Source organism: Amblyraja radiata, chromosome 3, assembly GCF_010909765.2.
Source record: "Amblyraja radiata isolate CabotCenter1 chromosome 3, sAmbRad1.1.pri, whole genome shotgun sequence".
NCBI classification, from domain to species: domain Eukaryota; kingdom Metazoa; phylum Chordata; class Chondrichthyes; order Rajiformes; family Rajidae; genus Amblyraja; species Amblyraja radiata.
This window is the reverse complement of record NC_045958.1, coordinates 124508777-124528066: the sequence shown is the minus strand read 5'-3', so window position 1 is coordinate 124528066 and position 19290 is coordinate 124508777. Positions and strand designations below refer to the sequence as shown.

At 52.8% G+C, this 19290-nt stretch overlaps 1 protein-coding gene across 1 annotated transcript; it reads left to right on the top strand.

Annotated features, from left to right (window-relative positions):
- Window positions 1-5727: 5727 nt before the first annotated feature.
- Window positions 5728-18616, top strand: LOC116971516 (proteolipid protein DM beta-like). Its single transcript, XM_033018747.1, has 4 exons — window positions 5728-5876; window positions 7880-7956; window positions 11139-11204; window positions 18326-18616. Exons 1-4 carry the CDS (start codon window positions 5729-5731, stop codon window positions 18476-18478), a joined length of 444 nt encoding a protein of 147 aa, XP_032874638.1. The 5' UTR covers window position 5728; the 3' UTR covers window positions 18479-18616.
- Window positions 18617-19290: the final 674 nt, after the last annotated feature.

Below are 19290 nucleotides of genomic sequence, written 5' to 3'. Positions count from 1 at the left end.
TGCCTCTGCGCAGTGTTTCTCTGGCTACACCCAGGACAGAGAGTGCATTGCCCCCTGGCCCAAACAATGGGCGTGTCGACACTGCCAGGCGCTTCACATCATGCCCCCCTGTAATGTCATGGTACACCTCGGCTGGCATGGCAGTGACATCAGCACCAGTGTCTATTTTAAAGCACACTTTTTTTTGTCTCACTTGTAGCTGCACCGTCCACGGGTCTTTTCCAGCATCCACGGCTCCCAGGAAAAAGCTCTCTTCTTCCTCTGTAGTGACAGCATTGAGAGATTTTCCACTGTTTCTGCACACTTTGCCATAATGTCCCTTTTTGCCACAGTTGTGACACACAGCATCTTTAGCAGGGCATTCCAATATTCCATGCAAGGGCATTTTTCCACATCTATAACAGGCCTTTGAACCTGGCTGTGGCCGAGTATCAAGTTTATTTTTGCCTGGTGTTTGTACTTGTGGCTGAGGCTTTGAGGGAAATTTGGGTTTTCTGTAGCTTTTAGCATGCACCGCATCAACATTAGAGCACTTGCTAGCACCGCTATTTTCTCCTCTTAAGTCAGACCGCTGTCGTCTAACTTCTTCAGACTGCCTTGTCTTTGTTATAGCAGTTCCAAGGGTTAGGTCTCTGTCCAGCTGTAGCTTTTCTGACAATGAGACGTTCCTCAGCCCGACCACTAACCTGTCGCGGATCAGCTCGTTCTGTAACTGTCCATAGTTGCAGTGTTCAGCTAATCTGTATAGAGCAGTGATGAAGGAATCCACCGTTTCTCCTGGCAGTTGCACACGCTGATTGAACGTGGCTCTTTCGTAGATTACATTCTTTCTAGGTACAAAAAATGCATCAAAGCCCGCCTTGACATCCGTGTACATCCTCCTCTCATCTGCAGTTAGCGTTAGCCCCTTTAGCACATCTTCGGCTTCATCGCCCATGCAATACACTAACGTGTTCACCTGGTTTTCTGCCGACGTCGCGTTTAAGTTGCTTGCAAGCCGAAAGCGGTCGAATCTCCTGATCCAACGCTCCCATTCTTGAGGCTTGGTAAAATCGAATGGCTCTGGAGGTTGTATTGTGAACGTAGCACTTGGTGTAGGATGCGCCATATCTGCCGGCTCGTCTCCCATTTCCCGCCAAAACGATACACCTTCCTCTTCTTATTTATTTAATTTTTTACTTACAAGTCTCCCAGTTCTGACACCATGTCAAGTTTTTCTTATAATAAGGCTCGTACAACGACGTAATCGGAGTCTGTCTTTATTTAGCAAACTCTGTACAGCAGCAGCAGCCTCGTGTGCAGGCAGGCCCGGGCCTCTCCTCAGCCCAACATCCGGTTCCGCCCCACAGCGCCCTCTTCAGCCCGGATGCCGTCACTGCAGCCTGTCCTTACACTATTATTCCATAATACCACATCTCCCTTTCTTTGAGAACAAAGGGTGGACTACCTTTGTCTCTGCAGGTCTTAAGGGGTTTATTCTGCCCTTTTGCTGGAAGACCTGTCCCTGATCTGTCCCTGTTTCAAGCATGCAAACTAGAAATAAAATAACTTATGCGTTACCATACTGTGAACTATTACTTTAGCAGGCTGTGTTCTTCAAAACTTAAACTCTCACGTTTCAGGTAAATGTAACAGGTTTAGCAGAACAATTTCACTCTCTTTTTCTTTACCGTAGAAAACTAATCAATAAATCACCAATCAAGTCTCTTCGGCTTTCTAACCTCTCTCCCACACCTGGTCCGCACAGTCTCTGTGGTGGGGCCCTCTCTGCTGGGTGATGTTGTCACTGGTGGAGCTGGCTCTGGTGTAGGTGAATCTTCTCCCACCGGTGGCTCATCAGCGTCGACTACCCCACTGTTGGTCTGCAGCGGCACCAAGGGGGGGAGAGAGGGCAGGAGAGAGGGGGGGGGAGAGAGCGGGGGGTGAGAGAGGGGGGGGTGCGAGGGGGGGGGAGAGGGGGGGGGGGGAGAGGGTGGGGGAGGGAGTGAGTTGGGGACAGGGGAACATTAGGGAAGGAGATTAGTGGGGGCGGTTAATACCGTTGGGAATGGAAGAGGGAGGTCGTTGTCTCGGCCGATGGGATCAGTGAAGATGGGCAAAAGGTTTGCGTGGATACGATATAGGCATGGATATAAGCATGCAGATATGCGGAGTAAGGAAGGATATGGCTTATGTGCCTCTCCAAAAGCCTCTTACACCACTATTTTATTTGCCTCCACCACCACCAGAGGGTGGGGGTGTAGAGGGAGGGGGGTGCAGAGGGAGGGGGGGTGCAGGGGGAGGGGGTGCAGGGGTAGGGGGTGTGCAGGGGGACAGGGGGTGCAGGGGTAGGGGGGGTGCAGGGGGAGGGGGTGTGCAGGGGGAGGGGGAGTGCAGGAGGAGGAGGGTTCAGGGGGAGGGGGGTGCAGGGGGAGGGGGAGGAAGGGGGAGGGGTGTGCAGGGGGAGGCAGGAGGAGGGGGGTGCAGGGGGAGGGGGAGGGGGAGTGCAGGAGGAGGGGGAGTGCAGGAGGAGGAGGAGTGCAGGAGGAGGGGGGGTGCAGGGGGAGGGGGAGTGCAGGGGGAGGGGGAGTGCAGGAGGAGGGGGTCAGGGGGAGGGGGGTGCAGGGGGAGGGGGGTGCAGGGGAGGGGGGGAGGGGGGGGGGGGTGCAGGGAGGAGGGGGGGTGCAGGGGGAGGGGGAGGGGGGGGCAGGGGGAGGGGGGTGCAGGGGGAGGGGGGTGCGGGGAGGGGGGTGTAGGGGGAGGGGGGTGTAGGGGGAGGGGGGTGCAGGGGGACAGGGGGTGCAGGGGGGTGCAGGGGGGGTGCAGGGGGAGGGGGGCGCAGGGGGAGGGGGGTGTAGGGGGAGGGGGGTGCAGGGGACAGGGGGTGCAGGGGGAGGGGGTGTGCAGGGGGAGGGGGTGCAGGGGGAGGGGGTGTGCAGGGGGAGGGGGGTGTGCAATGGGAGGGGGGGGTGCAATGGGAGGGAGGGGGGGTGCAGGGGGAGGGGGGGTGCAGGGGGAGGGGGGTTTACGCAGAGCCTCCCCATCCCCAGTTGCAGGACTAGCCCAAGAATCCATTCGGTCTACAATGTCCATACTAGCTCTCTGGAAACCAGTCCCTTCGGCCCACAACACCCATAGTAGCCCTCCAGAAACCCCTCCCCCCCCACTGGCCACTGCCTTAAGCCGCCCCCCCCCCCATCCCCCCGGCTGCATACAAAGCAAAGCTTGTCACAGTGATCAGTACACACTGTACGTTCTATCTCACATCAATAGGCCACACCTTAAACACAATGATTGTTTTAGATGGAGCATAGATTGACATTTGACAATGCAGGAACAGAGTTATTTTAAGATGTTTCTCAGGCTCAGTGTTTCCCGCATACACTGCACCACCTTTGTGTGAGCGGTAAGTTTGGAATTGGAATGTGTTCTGCATCGTCGGGAAACAATGTGTAGCAATGTCACAAAATTTTGAGATTTTAAAAATCAAGTCTGCAATTTATCCCATCAGATAAAGCATAAAAATAAGTTTAATTTGACACCTAATTCACTTTCATATCTCAAGTATTTAAAAAGTTATGGCCATTTTCATACTCGGAAATTAGCATCATTAGCAGCATTTCAATCACGGCTGATCTATCTCTCCCTCTCATCCCCATTCTCCTGCCTTCTCCCCATAACCCCTGACACCCGTACTAATCAAGAATCTGTCAATCTCTGCCTTAAAAATCTACCTCTGCCGTAAAAATATCCATTGACGGCCTCCAATGAATTCCACAGATTCACCACCCTCTGACTAAAGAAATCCCTTCTCGTCTCCTTTCTAAAGGACCGTCCATTAATTCTGAGGCTATGACCTCTGGTCCTAGAGGTGTCCTTTGGCCAGAGTAGGGGAATAAAGAACCAGAGGTCATGGGTTTAAGGTGAGGGGGGGGGGGTTGGGTTTAATAAGGACCTGAGGGATACCCTTTCCACACAGAGGGTGGTGACTGTGTGCAACGGGCTGCCGGAGGAGGTAGTTGACGCTGAGACTATCACAGCATTTATAAGGCATTTGAAGAGTCAACAGTGTGTTAATGATGCAGTTCTGCTTGCCCCATGACGTGAAGGATGAGTAGGTTATAGAGAGGCTGCAGATGAGCCTGGCTCGAAGGGCCGAACGGCCCTCTCTGGCACCTATTGTCTATTGAGGCTTTCACCAATGCTGCCTGGATCACAGGGCTTCAGCTACAGGGTTGAACAGTGGGAGGTGGGTCAGTGGGGGGATGGGTCACTGGGTCATTGGGGGGGTGGGTCAGTAGGTCAGTGGGGGGGTGGGTCAGTGGGGGTTGGGTCAGTGGGGGGGTGGATCAGTGGGGGGTTGGGTCAGTGTGGGGGATGGGTCAGTAGTGGGGATGGGCCAGTAGGTCAGTGGGGGGTGGGGGGGTGGGGCAGTGGGGGCTGAGGGGTGGGTCAGTGGGGGGTGGATCAGTGGAGGGGTGGGGCAGTGGGGGGGGGGTCAGTGGGGGCTGGGGGTGGGTCAGTGGGGGGGTGGGGCAGTGGGGGCTGGGGGGTGGGGCAGTGGGGGCTGGGGGGTGGGTCAGTGGGGGGTGGGTCAGTGGGGGGGTGGGGCAGTGGGGGCTGGGGGGTGGGTCAGTGGGGGGTGGATCAGTGGGGGGGTGGGTCAGTGGGGGGGTGGGTCAGTGGGGGCTGGGGGTGGGTCAGTGGGGGGGTGGGGCAGTGGGGGCTGGGGGGTACGGCAGTGGGGGCTGGGGGGTGGGTCAGTGGGGGGTGGATCAGTGGAGGGGTGGGGCAGTGGGGGCTGGGGGGTGGGTCAGCGGGGGGTGGGTCAGTGGGGGATGGGGGGTGGGTCAATGGGGGGGTGGGTCAGTGGGGGGTGGATCAGTGGGGGGTGGATCAGTGGGGGGGTGGGGCAGTGGGGGGTGGGGGGTGGGTCAGTGGGGGGGTGGGTCAGTGGGGGGGTGGGGCAGTGGGGGGTGGATCAGTGGGGGGTGGGTCAGTGGGGGGTGGGGCAGTGGGGGGTGGATCAGTGGGGGGTGGATCAGTGGGGGGGTGGGGCAGTGGGGGGTGGGGGGTGGGTCAGTGGGGGGGTGGGTCAGTGGGGGGTGGGTCAGTGGGGGCTGGGTCAGAGGGGGCTGGGTCAGTGGGGGCTGGGTCAGTGGGGGCTGGGTCAGTGGGGTGTGGGTCAGTGGGGGCTGGGTCAGTGGGGGCTGGGTCAGTGGGGAGTGGGTCAGTTGGGGCTGGGTCAGTGGGGGCTGGGTCACTGGGGAGTGGGTCAGTTGGGGCTGGGTCAGTGGGGGTGTGGGTCAGTGGGGAGTGGGTCAGTGGGGGCTGGGTCAGTGGGGGCTGGGTCAGTGGGGGCTGGGTCAGTGGGGGCTGGGTCAGTGGGGTGTGGGTCAGTGGGGGCTGGGTCAGTGGGGGCTGGGTCAGTGGGGGCTGGGTCAGTGGGGGTGTGGGTCAGTGGGGAGTGGGTCAGTTGGGGCTGGGTCAGTGGGGGGGGTGGGGCAGTGGGGGCAGGGTCAGTGGGGGCTGGGTCAGTGGGGGCTGGGTCAGTGGGGGCTGGGTCAGTGGGGGCTGGGTCAGTGGGGGCTGGGTCAGTGGGGGCAGGGCCAGTGGGGGCTGGGTCAGTGGGGGTGTGGGTCAGTTGGGGATTGGGCAGTGGAGGTCAGTGGGCTGTGGGCAGTGGACAGTGGTTGGTATCCGTGGGTCCCACCCAGCTCTGACCGCTTGGTTTCTCTTGCAGTTCATCATGCTGACGTACATCTTCATGTTGGCGTGGTTGGGAGTGACAGCCTTCACCTCACTGCCCGTCTTCATGTACTTCAACGTCTGGGTGCTCTGTCAAAACATCACCCTGGTCGACTCCACCGACCTCTGCCTTGACCTCCGTCAGTTCGGTAGGTACCTGCCGGAATGTTCTCTCCACTCCCCGCCACCCAACTGTCTCCACACGCCATCTCCCTCCATAATCATACTTTATTGGTCAAGTATGTTTTGCAACAAACGAGGAATTTGATTTGCCGTACAGTCATACCAATAAACAGCAACAAGACACACAAAATACATTTTAACATAAACATCCACCACAGTGACTCCTCCACATTCCTCACTGTGATGGAAGGTGAAAAAAAGTTCAATCTCTTCCCTTCTTTGTTCTCCCGCGGTCAGGGGCCTCGAGCCTTCCGTGTCGGGACGATCGTGGCTCCTGTAGCCGGCGGTCGGGCCCTCCGCGTCGGGGCGATCAGCTCCTGCATCGGGGGAATCTCAGCTCCACCCGTGCCGGGCGATCGGACCCTGGGTCGGGGCTGGTCAAACCACCTGCGATCTTGAGCTTCCCGACATCGGTCTCTACCCGAGACTGCGAGCTCTTCGATGGTGGAATCCGCAGGCCATGGTTGGAGCGTCGATCCCAGGCAAGGGATCTCATGCTCCGATGGTAAATCCACAGCCCCGCGGTGGGGCTCAAAGTCAGTCTCGAACAAGGCTGCCAGCTCCATGATGTTAGGCCGCAGAGCGACCGGAGATACGATCCGGAAAACAATCGCATCTCCGGCAAGTTAAGAGATTGAAAAATGCTTCCTCCCACCCCCCTCCTCCACCCCACATAAAACAAACCAGAGAACATTAACACAAACTTTTAAAACCCACTAAACATAACAAAAAAGACAGAAAGACAGACAAACTGGTGGCGAGGCTGTCATCGTTGACGGTGCCACCTGGTGGTATGACTGGAGATCTCCCCTGGAGGTAGTGGTCTCGGCAGATGTGGACTGGCGCAGATGTGGACTGGGGCAGATGTGGACTGGGACAGATGTGGAGGCAGGGAACAGATGTGGAGACTGGGGCAGATGTGGAGACTGGGGCAGATGTGGAGACTGGGGACAGATGTGGAGACTGGGGGCAGATGTTGACTGGGGCAGATGTGGACTGGGAACAGGTGTGGACTGGGGCAGATGCAGACTGGGGCAGATGTGGACTCGGGCAGATGTGGACTGGGACAGATGTGGAGACTGGGGACAGATGTGGAGACTGGGGGCAGATGTTGACTGGGGACAGATGTGGAGACTGGGGGTAGATGTTGACTGGGGCAGATGTGGACTGGGAACAGGTGTGGACTGGGGCAGATGCAGACTGGGGCAGATGTGGACTCGGGCAGATGTGGACTGGGACAGATGTGGAGACTGGGGACAGATGTGGAGACTGAACAGATGTGGACTGGGGCATATGTGGAGACTGAACAGATGTGGCGACTGGCAGCAGGTGCGCTTTGGGTCAGGATCACACGTGGACACGGTCTCTCTCCCTCCCTCCTGCCCACCAATGTGCCAGCACCAGACCCTGTGGTGACGTGTAACTGGGCCTCTGATGCTGGCGTTTGCCAATTGTCACAGAGACCGCTTGTCACCAGCAACCCACGGATGGTGCAGTACAGTACTTTATTTGTCTCGTTTACAGAGTACAGTGAGATTCATTGTCGTATACAGTTCAGTACAATATCACTGTACATAAGCACTTAGATACATGTTAGATCAGCATCTCAGATACAGTACAGGTGTACAGCAGCAGTACACTGAGACAGTTTACAGAGTCGCCGGTTTGGGGCCATTTACAAGTCCCTGTAGTATTAAGTGCAGTGATCTTGATCTGATGAAGGTCTGTTGTCCTGGCAGCGTTGCAGGGTCGGTAAATTGTAAATTGTCTCCAGTGAGTAAAAGATAGCGTTAGTGTACGGGGTGATCGTTGGTTGGTGCCTAGGTGGGCCGAAGAGCCTGTTTCCGCGCTGTAGTTCTAAACTAAATAGTGTGCAGGGTGATCGCTGGTCGGTGCGGACTCGATGGGCCGAAGGGCCTGTTTCCGCACTGTATCTCTAAACTAAACTAACCAGATGTTGCTGTTCCAGGTATCGTCCCCATTCACGAACAGAAGACGATGTGCGCCTTGAACGACAGCTTCAGCCAACTCTGCCAGTCCACTGATGTAAGTCAGAAGGTCATGTGATAGGAGCAGAAAGAGGCCATTCGGCCCATCAAGTCTACTTCACCATTCAATCATGGCTAATCTATCTCTCCCTGCTAACCCCATTCTCCTGCCTTATCCCCACAACCTCTGACACCCGTACTGATCAAAAATCTATCTACCTCTGCCTTAAAACAATCCATCGATGGCCTCCACAGCCGCCTGTGGCAATGAATCCCACAGATTCACCACCCTGCAATCTACATTACATATAGGGTTCCTTCATCCCTTCCCACCCAGGTACCTTCCCCTGCAACCGCAGGAGATGAAACACCTGTCCCTTTACCTTCCCCCTCACCTCCACCCAGGTACCCCAGTAGTCCTTCCAGATGAGATACAGGTTCACGTACACCACCTCTAACCTCATCTACTGTATCCGCTGTTCCTGGTGTGGGCTCCTGTACATCGGCAAGACTAAGCATAGACCCGGCCACCGTTTCACTGAATTCTCCACCAAGGTCTACTGTGTTCCTCCATTCCCTCCCGCCTCTCCCCTGTGCCGCACCTGGACACTCACCCATATCTCCCCTCCCCTCTCCACCTACATTCCTTCCTCTAGCTTCACAATTCACAACTTTTTCTCACACTTTCAATCTTTTCATCTCTGGCTTTTGTCTGCTCATCTGCTTATAAAACCCCCTTATCCCCCGCATCCACCTGTCCCTTGTCCCCACCACAATCAGCCAGGATGCTGCCTGACCAGCTGAGTTACTCCAGCACTCTGTGAAACGTCACCTATCCATGTTCTCCACAGATGCTGCCTGACCCGCTGAGTTACTCCAGCACTCTGTGAAACGTCACCTATCCATGTTCTCCACAGATGCTGCCTGACCCGCTGAGTTACTCCAGCACTCTGTGAAACGTCACCTATCCATGTTCTCCACAGATGCTGCCTGACCCGCTGAGTTACTCCAGCACTTGTGCCAGGTGACCAGTGGAAGTCCTCTCTAGACTTTAGAGTCTTCACACTGCAACGCCCTGAATTATCTATAAAACTTCCAAATGTATCACAGATTATATACTCGCTTTCTGCTTTATTTCCGCTCATGTCATTGGTTCAAGTTGATCTATTCCCATCTAGTTTGTTATGTCAACTTGTACTAGTAGATGACAGTCATAAAGTCATAGATTCACTGCCTCTAGCAATGAAGGCAAACATATCGCAGCCACCTTTCCCACCTTATCTACCTGTGCTGCCACCTTCCGTGAGCTATGAAATTGGACTCCAAGATACCTCTACACATCAATGCTGTTAAGGGTCTTGCCATTAACTATCAACATTCCCCTTGCATTCAACCTCCCAAAGTGCAACACCTCACACCTGCTCAGATTAAACTCCGTCTGCCATTTCTCAGCCCATTTCTGCAACAGCTCTGTATCCTGATGTATCTTCTGACAGCTATCCTCACTGTCTGCAACTCCTCCAATTGTGGTGTAGTCAGCAAACTTACTCACTGACCCATCTACATTTACACCTAGATCATTTATATATATATAATATATATCTATCACACACAGTAGAGGTCCCAGCACAGATCCCTGCGGAAGTCCACTGGTCACAGACCTCCAGCCTGAATATCTTCCTTCCACCATAAACCTGACCCTCTGCCATCTATGAATGAGCCAGTTCTGAATCTATACAACCAAGTCATCGACAATCCCATACGTGTGATCTTCTGGGACTGAATACCATGAGGGACTCTATCCAAAGCCTTACAAACATGCATGTAGACAACATCCACCACCCGACCCCATCAAGTTCCTTCATCACCTTCTCAAACTCAATGAACTTCATGAGCCACCACCTGCCACGTACAAAGCCATGCTGACTGTTCCTAATTTGCCCGTTCTCCACCAAATGGGAGGAAATCCTTCCTCGAAGAATCCACTCCCGTAGTTTCCCTACTTGACCTCAGCTTTGCTTAACAACATAGAAACAAACAAACATAGAAAAACAGATGCAGGAGTAGTCCATTCGGCCCTTCGAGCCAACACCGCCATTGAATATGGTCATGGCTGATCATCCACAATCAATACCCCGTTCCTGCTTTTTCCCCCTTATCCCCTGATTCCTTTAGCCCAAAGAGCTAAATCTAACTCTTTGAAACAACACTAATCTTGAAAACATCCAGTGAATTGGCGTCCACTGCCTCCGGTTGCAGAGAATTCTGTGGATTCACAACTCTCTGGCTGAAAACTTTTCTCATCATCACAGTCCTAAATGGCCGAGCCCTTATTCTTAAACCTTATTCTTGACCTCTGGTTCTGGATTCCCCCAACATTGGGAACATTTTCCTGCATCTAGCCTGTCCAATCCTTTAAGAATTTTATATGTTTCTATAAGATGCCCTCTCATCCTTCTAAATTCCGGTGAATACAAGTCTAGTCGACCCATTCTTTCAGCGTATGTCAGTCCCGCCATCCCGGGAATTAACCTGGTGAACCTACGCTGCACTCCCTCAATAGCAAGAATGTCCTTCCTCAAATTAGGAGACCAAAATTGCACACAATACTCCAGTTGCGGTCTCACCAGGGCCCTATAAAGCTGCAGTAAAACCTCCTAAACTCAAATCCTCTTGCAATGAAGGCCAACATGCAATTAGCTTTCTTCACTGCCTGCTGTACCTGCATGCTTACTTTCAGTGACTGATGTACAAGCACACCCAGGTCTCGTTGCACCTCTCCTTTTCCTCAACCAAAAAACTGACATCATTCTGGTCTTCCTTTTCTTGGAGTTCATCCACGCGATCTTTAAATCTTTCCGATTGCATCTCCACCGTCAACCCTCCAAGTATAATTTGCCCGTCTACCCGAGCCAATTCCCATCTCATACCTTCAAAATCTTCTTTCTTTTAGTTCAGGACCCTAGTCCCTGTCACAGAAACATGTCTGGGCATGTATACAAGGAATGATCATTCTCCTGACTACATACATGTGCTATGTATGATGGGCGTTCATGCTGCTGACTACATACATGGGCCTTGTATGATGTGCGTTCATGCTGCTGACTACATACATGTGCTATGTATGATGGGCGTTCATGCTGCTGACTACATACATGGGCCTTGTATGGTGGTTGTTCATGCTCCTGACTACACACATGTGCTATGTATGACGGTTGTCTTTGTTATTCTGCCTCCTAGCTGAACATGACGTTCCATTTGTTCATCGTGGCCCTAGCTGGGGCGGGAGCTGCCGTCATTGCTATGGTGAGTACACGCGTGACCCACTGCCAGACACCGCGTGTGGCATGATCTGTGTGTTGATGAGTAAATACCACTGGAACCACTTTGCACTCAGAAAACCGTGGACGCACCACATGCCCAGGAAGTCACAGAGTCACATTGTCCTGCATTTGTTTATTGAATGGCCCTGTCCCAATGTAAGGAAGTACGAGTAGGGATAGTAGAACGGCAGGTACGAGCGGCCTCATTGCCTTTGCGGAGGTGGGAGGGAAAGGGTCGGAGGGAGGGAGGGAGGGAGGGAGGGAGGAAGGGAGGGAGGGAGGGTTAGGACGGGTCAGAGAGAGGGTTGGTGTTGGCCCCCAGACCGATCCAATACAGTAATGCTGCTCCATTAGCACCACACGGGCAACATGCTTCATGAAGCTCAGAGCACAGAACACAGACTCAGTGGGTCAGGCAGCATCTCTGGAGAGAAGGAATAGGTGACGTTTCACAGAATGCTGGAGTAACTCAGCGGGTCAGGCAGCATCTGTGGAGAACATGGATAAGTGACGTTTAACAGAGTGCTGGAGTAACTCAGCGGGTCAGGCAGCATCTGTGGAGAACATGGATAGGTGACGTTTAACAGAGTGCTGGAGTAACTCAGCGGGTCAGGCAGCATCCCTGGACCACAGGAATGGGTGATGTTTCGGGTCGAGATTGTTCTTCAGACCTGAGACGTCACCCATTCCTTCTCTCCAGAGATCCTTACATCGGTAGTGAGTCGATTGTTAAAGATGTTATAGCAGCACATTTGGAAAGCAATGACTGGATCGTTCAAAGTCAGCAGGGATTTATGAAGGGGAAATCATGCTTTACTAATCTTCTAGAATCTTTTGAGGACGAAACAAGTAGAATGGATAAGGGAGAACCAATGGATGTGGTGTATCTGGACTTTCAAAAAGCCTTTGACAAGGTCCCACACAAGAGATTAGTGGGCAAAATTAGAGCACGTGGTATTGGGGGGAGGGTATTGACATAGATAGAGAACTGGTTGGCAGACAGGAAGCAAAGAGTAGGAATTAACGGGTCCTTTTCAGAATGGCAGTCAGTGACTAGTGGGGTGCTGCAAGGCTCGGTGCTGGGACCCCAGTTATTTACAATATATATTAACGATTTAGAAGAGGGAATTAAATGTGACATCTCCAGGTTTGCGGATGACACAAAGCTGGGTGGCAGTGTGAGCTGTGAGGAGGATGCTATGAAGCTGCAGGGTGACTTGGACAGTTTGGGTGAGTGGGCAGATGCATGGCAGATGCAGCATAATTTGGATAAATGTGAGGTTATCCACTTTGGTGGCAAGAACAGGAAGGAAGATTATTATCTGATTGGTGCCAGATTAGGAAAAGGGGAGGTGCAACGAGACCTGGGTGTGCTTGTACATCAGTCGCTGAAAGTAAGCATGTTGGCCTTCATTGCGAGAGGATTTGAGTTTAGGAGCAAGGAGGTCCTACTGCAGTTGCACAGGGCCCTGGTGAGACTGCACCTGGATTATTGTGTGCAATTTTGGTCTCCTAATTTGAGGAAGGACTTTATTGCAATTGAGGGAGTGCAGCGTAGGTTCACCAGGTTAATTCCTGGAATGGTGGGATTGATATATGATGAAAGAATGGGTCGACTGGGCTTGTATTCACTGGAGTTTAGAAGGATGAGAGATTCCTTATAGAAACATATAAGATTCTTAAAGGATTGGACAGGCTAGATGCAGAAAGAATGTTCCCGATGTTGGGGGAGTCCAGAACCAAGGTTACATAGAAACATAGAAAATAGGTGCAGGAGTAGGCCATTCGGCCCTTCGAGCCTGCACCGCCATTCAATATGATCATGGCTGATCATCCAAATCAATATCCCATACCTGCCTTCTCTCCATACCCCCTGATCCCTTTAGCCACAAGGGCCACATCTAACTCCCTCTTAAATATAGCCAATGAACTGGCCTCAACTACCTTCTGTGGCAGAGAATTCCACAGATTCACCACTCTCTGTGTAAAAAATGTTTTTCTCATCTCGGTCCTAAAAGATTTCACCCTTATCCTTAAACTGTGTCCCCTTGTTCTGGACTTCCCCAACATTGGGAATAATCTTCCTGCATCTAGCCTGTCCAACCCCTTAAGAATCTTGTAAGTTTCTATAAGATCGCCCCTCAATCTTCTAAATTCTAGCGAGTACAAGCCGAGTCTATCCAGTCTTTCTTCTTATGAAAGTCCTGCCATCCCAGGGTTCACCGTTTTCAGAATAAGGGCTAGGGCATTTAGGACTGAGATGAGGAAAAACGTTTTCACCCGGAGAGTTGTGAATCTGTGGAATTCTCTGCCACAGAAGGCAGTGGAGGCCAAATCACTGGATGTTTTCAAGAGGGAGTTAGATTTTGATCTTGGGGCTAAAGGAATCAAGGGATATGGGGAAAAAGCAGGAACGGGGTGCTGATTTTTGATGATCAGCCATGATCATATTGAATGGCAGTGCTGGCTGGAAGGGTCGAATGGCCCGCTCCTGCACTTATTTTTCTATGTTTCTATGTTCTATCCAAAAGCCTCCAATACACCACTATCGTATCTGCCTCCACCACCACCCCCGGCAGCACGTTCCAGGCACCCCACCCCACCCTCTGTGTAAAACACTTGTCCCGCACATCTCCTTTAAACTTTCCCCTCTCACTTTCACACCATGCCCGCTAGTCTTTGACATTTCCACCCCGGGAAATGGGTTATATCTACCCTCTGCCTTGTTCCACCATTCATTCTGCAGAACACAGGCCCTTCAGCCCAACTTGACCATACCGACCAAGGTGGAAGACACAAGTTTAGTTTATTGTCACATGTACCGAGGTACAGAGACAAGCCTGCCTGCGTTTGGCTCACATCACTCTAAACCTGTCCAATCCATGTACCTGTCCAAGTGTTGTTTAAGTGTTGTTATATTACCTGTCCAATATACCCACCGGTGGCCCATGGTGTGAAGAGGTTGTCCCTCAGGCCCAGGACAGAAAGGTCAGTCAAGCAACTCCTTGGTCAACTCGTCCATTCCCACCCAAACCACCCCCTCCCCAGGTACTTTCCCCTGCAACCGCAGGAGATGCAACACCTGTCCCTTTACCTCCCCTCAACTCTGTCCGGGCACCTCAGCATTTCTTCCAAGTGAGACGGTGGGTCAGGTGCACCTCCTCCAACCTCATCTACTGCATCTGGTGTTCCCAATGTAGGCTCCTGTACATCGGCGAGACCAAACGTAGACTTGTTTCACTGAACAGTTGTGCTCAGTCCGCCAAGGCCTGCTGGATCTCCCCTTCCCATTCCCACACTGACCCTTCTGTCCTGGGCCTCCCTCCTCAATTGCCAGAGTGGGACCTCATGCAAACTGGAGGAACAGCACCTCTTATTTCGCTTGGGCACAGCGGTATGAATATTGAATTATCTAATTATACACAACTTCATCTCATGTTCCCCTCCCCTCTTGCTCCCTTCCTCCACCCTCATCATTTTACCAGTTCCACACTCCTGCACATTGTTTCACTTGAGATCACACCTCCCCTGGACAACAATGGACCAACCAGACACCGCCCTGACTAGTCATTTGTGGCCGGCTCAGATTGGTCCTGGTCTTTACACACCTCCAGCTCTTACAAGCCCCCCACCCCCACCCTCCCCCCCCCACTTCACCCCACCCCACCCCACTTCCACCCCACCCGCAAACCACACCCCAACCCCACTCCACCCCCACCCCACACTCACCCCACCCCCCACCCGCTCACCACCCCCACGCCAACCCCCCCCCACCCCACCCCCAACTCCACCCCAACCCAGCCCCCACCCCCACCCCACCCGCCCCACCCCACCCCCACTTCCACCCCACCTCACCCTGCCCCCACCTCACACCCAATCCTACCCCCACCACACCCGTACATTTGGATAGCAGTAACAGGATGGGTCCGAGTCAGCATGGATTTACGAAGGGGAAATCCAGCTTGACTAATCTTCTGGAATTTTTTGAGGATGTAACTAGGAAAATGGACAAGGGAGAGCCAGTGGATGTAGTGTACCTGGACTTTCAGAAAGCATTTGATAAGGTCCCACATAGGAGATTAGTGGGCAAAACTAGGGCACATGGTATTGGGGTCAGAGTGCTGACAAAGTAACATTAGCAAATTTGCAGATGACACAAAGCTGGGTGGCAGTGTGAACTGTGAGGAGGATGTTATGAGAATGCAGGGTGACTTGGACAGGTTGGGGGAGTGGGCAGATACATGGCAGATGAAGTTTAATGCGGATAAATGTGAGGTTATCCACTTTGGTAGCAAAAACAGGAAGACAGATTACTATCTAAATGGCGTCAAGTTGGGAAAAGGGGAAGTACAACGGGATCTGGGGTTCCTTGTACATCAGTCTATGAAAGTAAGCATGCAGGTACAGCAGACAGTGAAGAAAGCAAATGTCATGTTGGCCTTTATAACAAGAGGAATCGAATATAGGAGCAAAGAGGTCCTTCTGCAGTTGTACAGAGCCCTATTGAGACCACACCTGGAGTATTGTGTGCAGTTTTGGTCTCCTAATTTGAAGAAGGACATTCTTGCAATTGAGAGAGTGTAGCGTAGGTTTACAAGGTTAATTCCCGGGATGGCGGGACTGTCATATGCTGAGTGAATGGAGCGGCTGGGCTTGTACACTCTGGAGTTTAGAGGGATGAGAGGAAATCTCAGTGAAACATATAAGATTGTTAAGGGCTTGGACACACTAGAGGCAGGAAACATGTTCCCGATGTTGGGGGAGTCCAGAACTAGGGGCCAAAGTTTAAAAATAAGGAGTAAGCCATTTAGAACGGAGACGAGGTACACTTTTTCTCACTGAGAGTGGTGAATCTGTGGAATTCTCTGCCTCAGAGGGCAGTGGAGGCAGGTTCTCTGGATGCTTTCAAGAGAGAGCTAGTTAGGATTCTTAAAAATAGCGGAGTCGGGGGATTTGGGGAGAAGGCAGGAACGAGGTACTGATTGGGGATGATCAGCCCTGATCACATTGAATGGCGGTGCTGGCTTAAAGGGCCAAATGGCCTACTCCTGCACCAATTGTTTATTGTCTATTGTCACCCCCACCCCACCCCACCCCACCCCACTGCACGAAAACCCACGCAGATCACGGGGAGAACGTACAAACTCCGTACAGACATCACCTGTAGTCAGGATTGATCCCGGGTTGCCGGCGCTGTGAGGCAGCAACTCTACCGCTGCGCCACCGTGCCGCTGTTATTGAATCAGTTGACAAGGATGAGAGATATCCAACATCCCTCCTACTGTCACAGAATAAACCTGACCCAGACTCAGCCAATTAATTAACTGCTGAGACGTTGTGCTGCCAGTACCATGAACTAGGACTGCGGCCATTAATCTGTTCGGCTCCCCTCTCCTCAGCTCATACGTCCAACGCCATCTTCCATCTGTTGCCACAAACAAAGAGCTTGGCTGGAACTTCCTTGTGGGGAGATGATGGCTGTGTACAGAGTCAAGCCCGCACTCTCTCCAGATAACCGGAGTATGGGCACCTTTACAGACATTCTACCACAACCAAGGAGCGTTTGGTGACCCTCGGACTATCTTTAATCTTTAATTGGACTTTATTGATTGATCTTGCAGAAACGTTATTCCTTTTATTCTGTATCTGTTCGCTGTGGACGGCTCGATAGTCATCATGCATTGTCTTTCCGTGATTGGGAGACCGCAAATAAGTATTTTCTCTGTACCTCGATACACGTGACAATAAACTAAACTAAACTAAACTAAACTGAACTAGATAACCAGGATAATGGGACCATTAAGAACAAAGATCACCAGGGTAACGGCACCTTTGTGGGCATTGATCACCAGGGTAACGGCACCTTTGTGGGCATTGATCACCAGGGTAACGGCACCTTTGTGGGCATTGATGACCAGGGTAACGGCACCTTTAGACACACACCACTAGCTGTCTGTGCCAATATTGATCGTTGAGTGGTGGGGAGCTGCGTGTGTCGGTACACCGTGACAGCTGATGCTTGCTTCAGTGAACTTCATCCAACTTAATGCCACATGGCTCTGCAAGCTGTTTTGAAAATACTCAGTGAACAAGTGAAGCCACCTGCCTGACATAACTCGCAGACATGAGTGACCCACTGAGTGAATACTGATATGATGGCACTGAGAATGCTCTCTCCACAAAAGCTGCAGCAAAGAGGCTGTGGAATTGGCTTCATTGTAGCAGAGGCGGTAGTGTGTGTGGGTCAGTGTGTGTGTGTGGGTCAGTGTGTGTGTGTGGGTCAGTGTGTGTGTGTGTGGGTCAGTGTGTGTGTCAGTGTGGGTCAGTGTGTGTGTGTGTGGGTCAGTGTGTGTGTGTGTGGGTCAGTGTGTGTGTGTGTGTGTGTGGGTCAGTGTGTGTATGTGTGGGTCAGCGTGTGTGTGTGTCAGTGTGTGGGTCAGTGTGTGTGCGTGTCAGTGTGTGTGTGTGTCAGCGTGTGGGTCAGTGTGTGTGTGTGTGTGTGTGTGTGGGTCAATGTGTGTGTGAATGGGTCAGTGTGCGTGTGTGGGTATCAGTGTGTGTGTGTGTGTGTGTGTCAGTGTGTGTGTGTGTGGGGGTCAGTGTGTGTGTGTGTGTGTGTGTGTGTGTCAGTGTGTGTGTGTGTGTCAGTGTGTATGTGTGTGTGGGTCAGTGTGTGGGTCAGTGTGTGGGTCAGTGTGTGTGTGTCAGTGTGTGTGTGTGTGTGTGTGTGTGTCTGTGTGTGTGTGTGTCAGTGTGTGTGTGGGTCAGTGTGTGGGTCAGTGTGTGGGTCAGTGTGTGTGTGTGTGTGTGCGTGTGGGCCAGTGTGTGTGTGTGTGTGGGGGTCAGTGTGTGTGTGTGGGTCAGTGTGTGTGTGTGTGTCAGTGTGTGTGTGTGTGTGTGTGTCAGTGTGTGTGTGTGTGGGGGTCAGTGTGTGGGTCAGTGTTTGTGTGGGGGGGGATCAGTGTGTGTGTGGGTCAGTGTGTGTGTGGGGGGGTCAGTGTGTGTGTGGGGGGTCCAGTGTGTGTGTGTGTGGGGGGGGTCAGTGTGTGTGTGTGTGGGTCAGTGTGTGGGTCAGTGTGCTGACCACTGCTCTCTCTCCCACAGATCCACTACCTGATGGTGCTGTCTGCCAACTGGGCGTATGTGAAGGACGCGTGCCGGATGCAGAAGTACGAGGACATCAAGTCCAAGGAGGAGCAAGAGCTTCACGACATCCACTCCACCCGCTCCAAGGAGCGGCTAAACGCCTACACATAGACCGCCCGCATGCCTGCACCCCACTGACCACTGTGTGTCCCAGCGCCACTGCCCACCACTGCCCTTCCTTACCCACCTCCTACCAGCCCACTGCCCACCACTGCCCTTCCTTACCCACCCCCCACTGACCATTGCCTCTGTGCGTCCCAGCCCCACTGACCATTGCTCTCTCACCCCCTCCCCCTCCTCATCCCCCCCTTACTCCCCCTCCCCTCCACACTCCATCCTCTCCCTCACCCCCCACCCCTTCCTCACCCCCTCTACCTCCGCCTGTCCCTTGCACCTCGAGTGACCCAGCAGCGGTCAGTGATGGTCAGTCCAGTGGTCACTCTCCCCTTCTGGAAACCTCTCCTCACTCCAGCCGCCTTGTCTACGGAGTTGTCAGCATTTGTAATTGTTTACCGATTCTCCAAGGTGGAGTGTCATGGCCAACATTTCGTGCCTGACGTTAGTGGAGGTGGCCCCCATGGAGAGAGGACATCAGACACCAGGGTGATGGTTCCCAGCAGTTGTACGTGCCCCGTGGAACTCTCACTGGATCTCGGTATCTGTGGCTGTATTAAACCAATGCCAACGCTAGTGTTTTTCCAAGTTATCATAAAGTCATAGGAGCAGAATTAGGCCATTCAACCCATCGATTCTACTCCGCCGTTTAATCATGGCTGATCTATCTTTTCCTCTCAACCCCGTTCTCCTGCCTTCTCCCCCCCATAACCCCTGACACCCATACTAATCAACAACCTATCTATCTCCGCCTTAAACATCCCTATTGACTTGGCCTCCACAGCCTTCTGTGGCAATGAATTCCACAG

Bases quoted from the DNA above. Each gene is read 5' to 3' on its own strand.
- LOC116971516 (XM_033018747.1), top strand. From the start codon at position 5,729: ATGCTGACGTACATCTTCATGTTGGCGTGGTTGGGAGTGACAGCCTTC. The intron at 7,957-11,138 runs GTAAGTCAGAAG...TCTGCCTCCTAG, and splicing joins AACTCTGCCAGTCCACTGAT to CTGAACATGACGTTCCATTT. The intron at 11,205-18,325 runs GTGAGTACACGC...TCTCTCCCACAG, and splicing joins GAGCTGCCGTCATTGCTATG to ATCCACTACCTGATGGTGCT.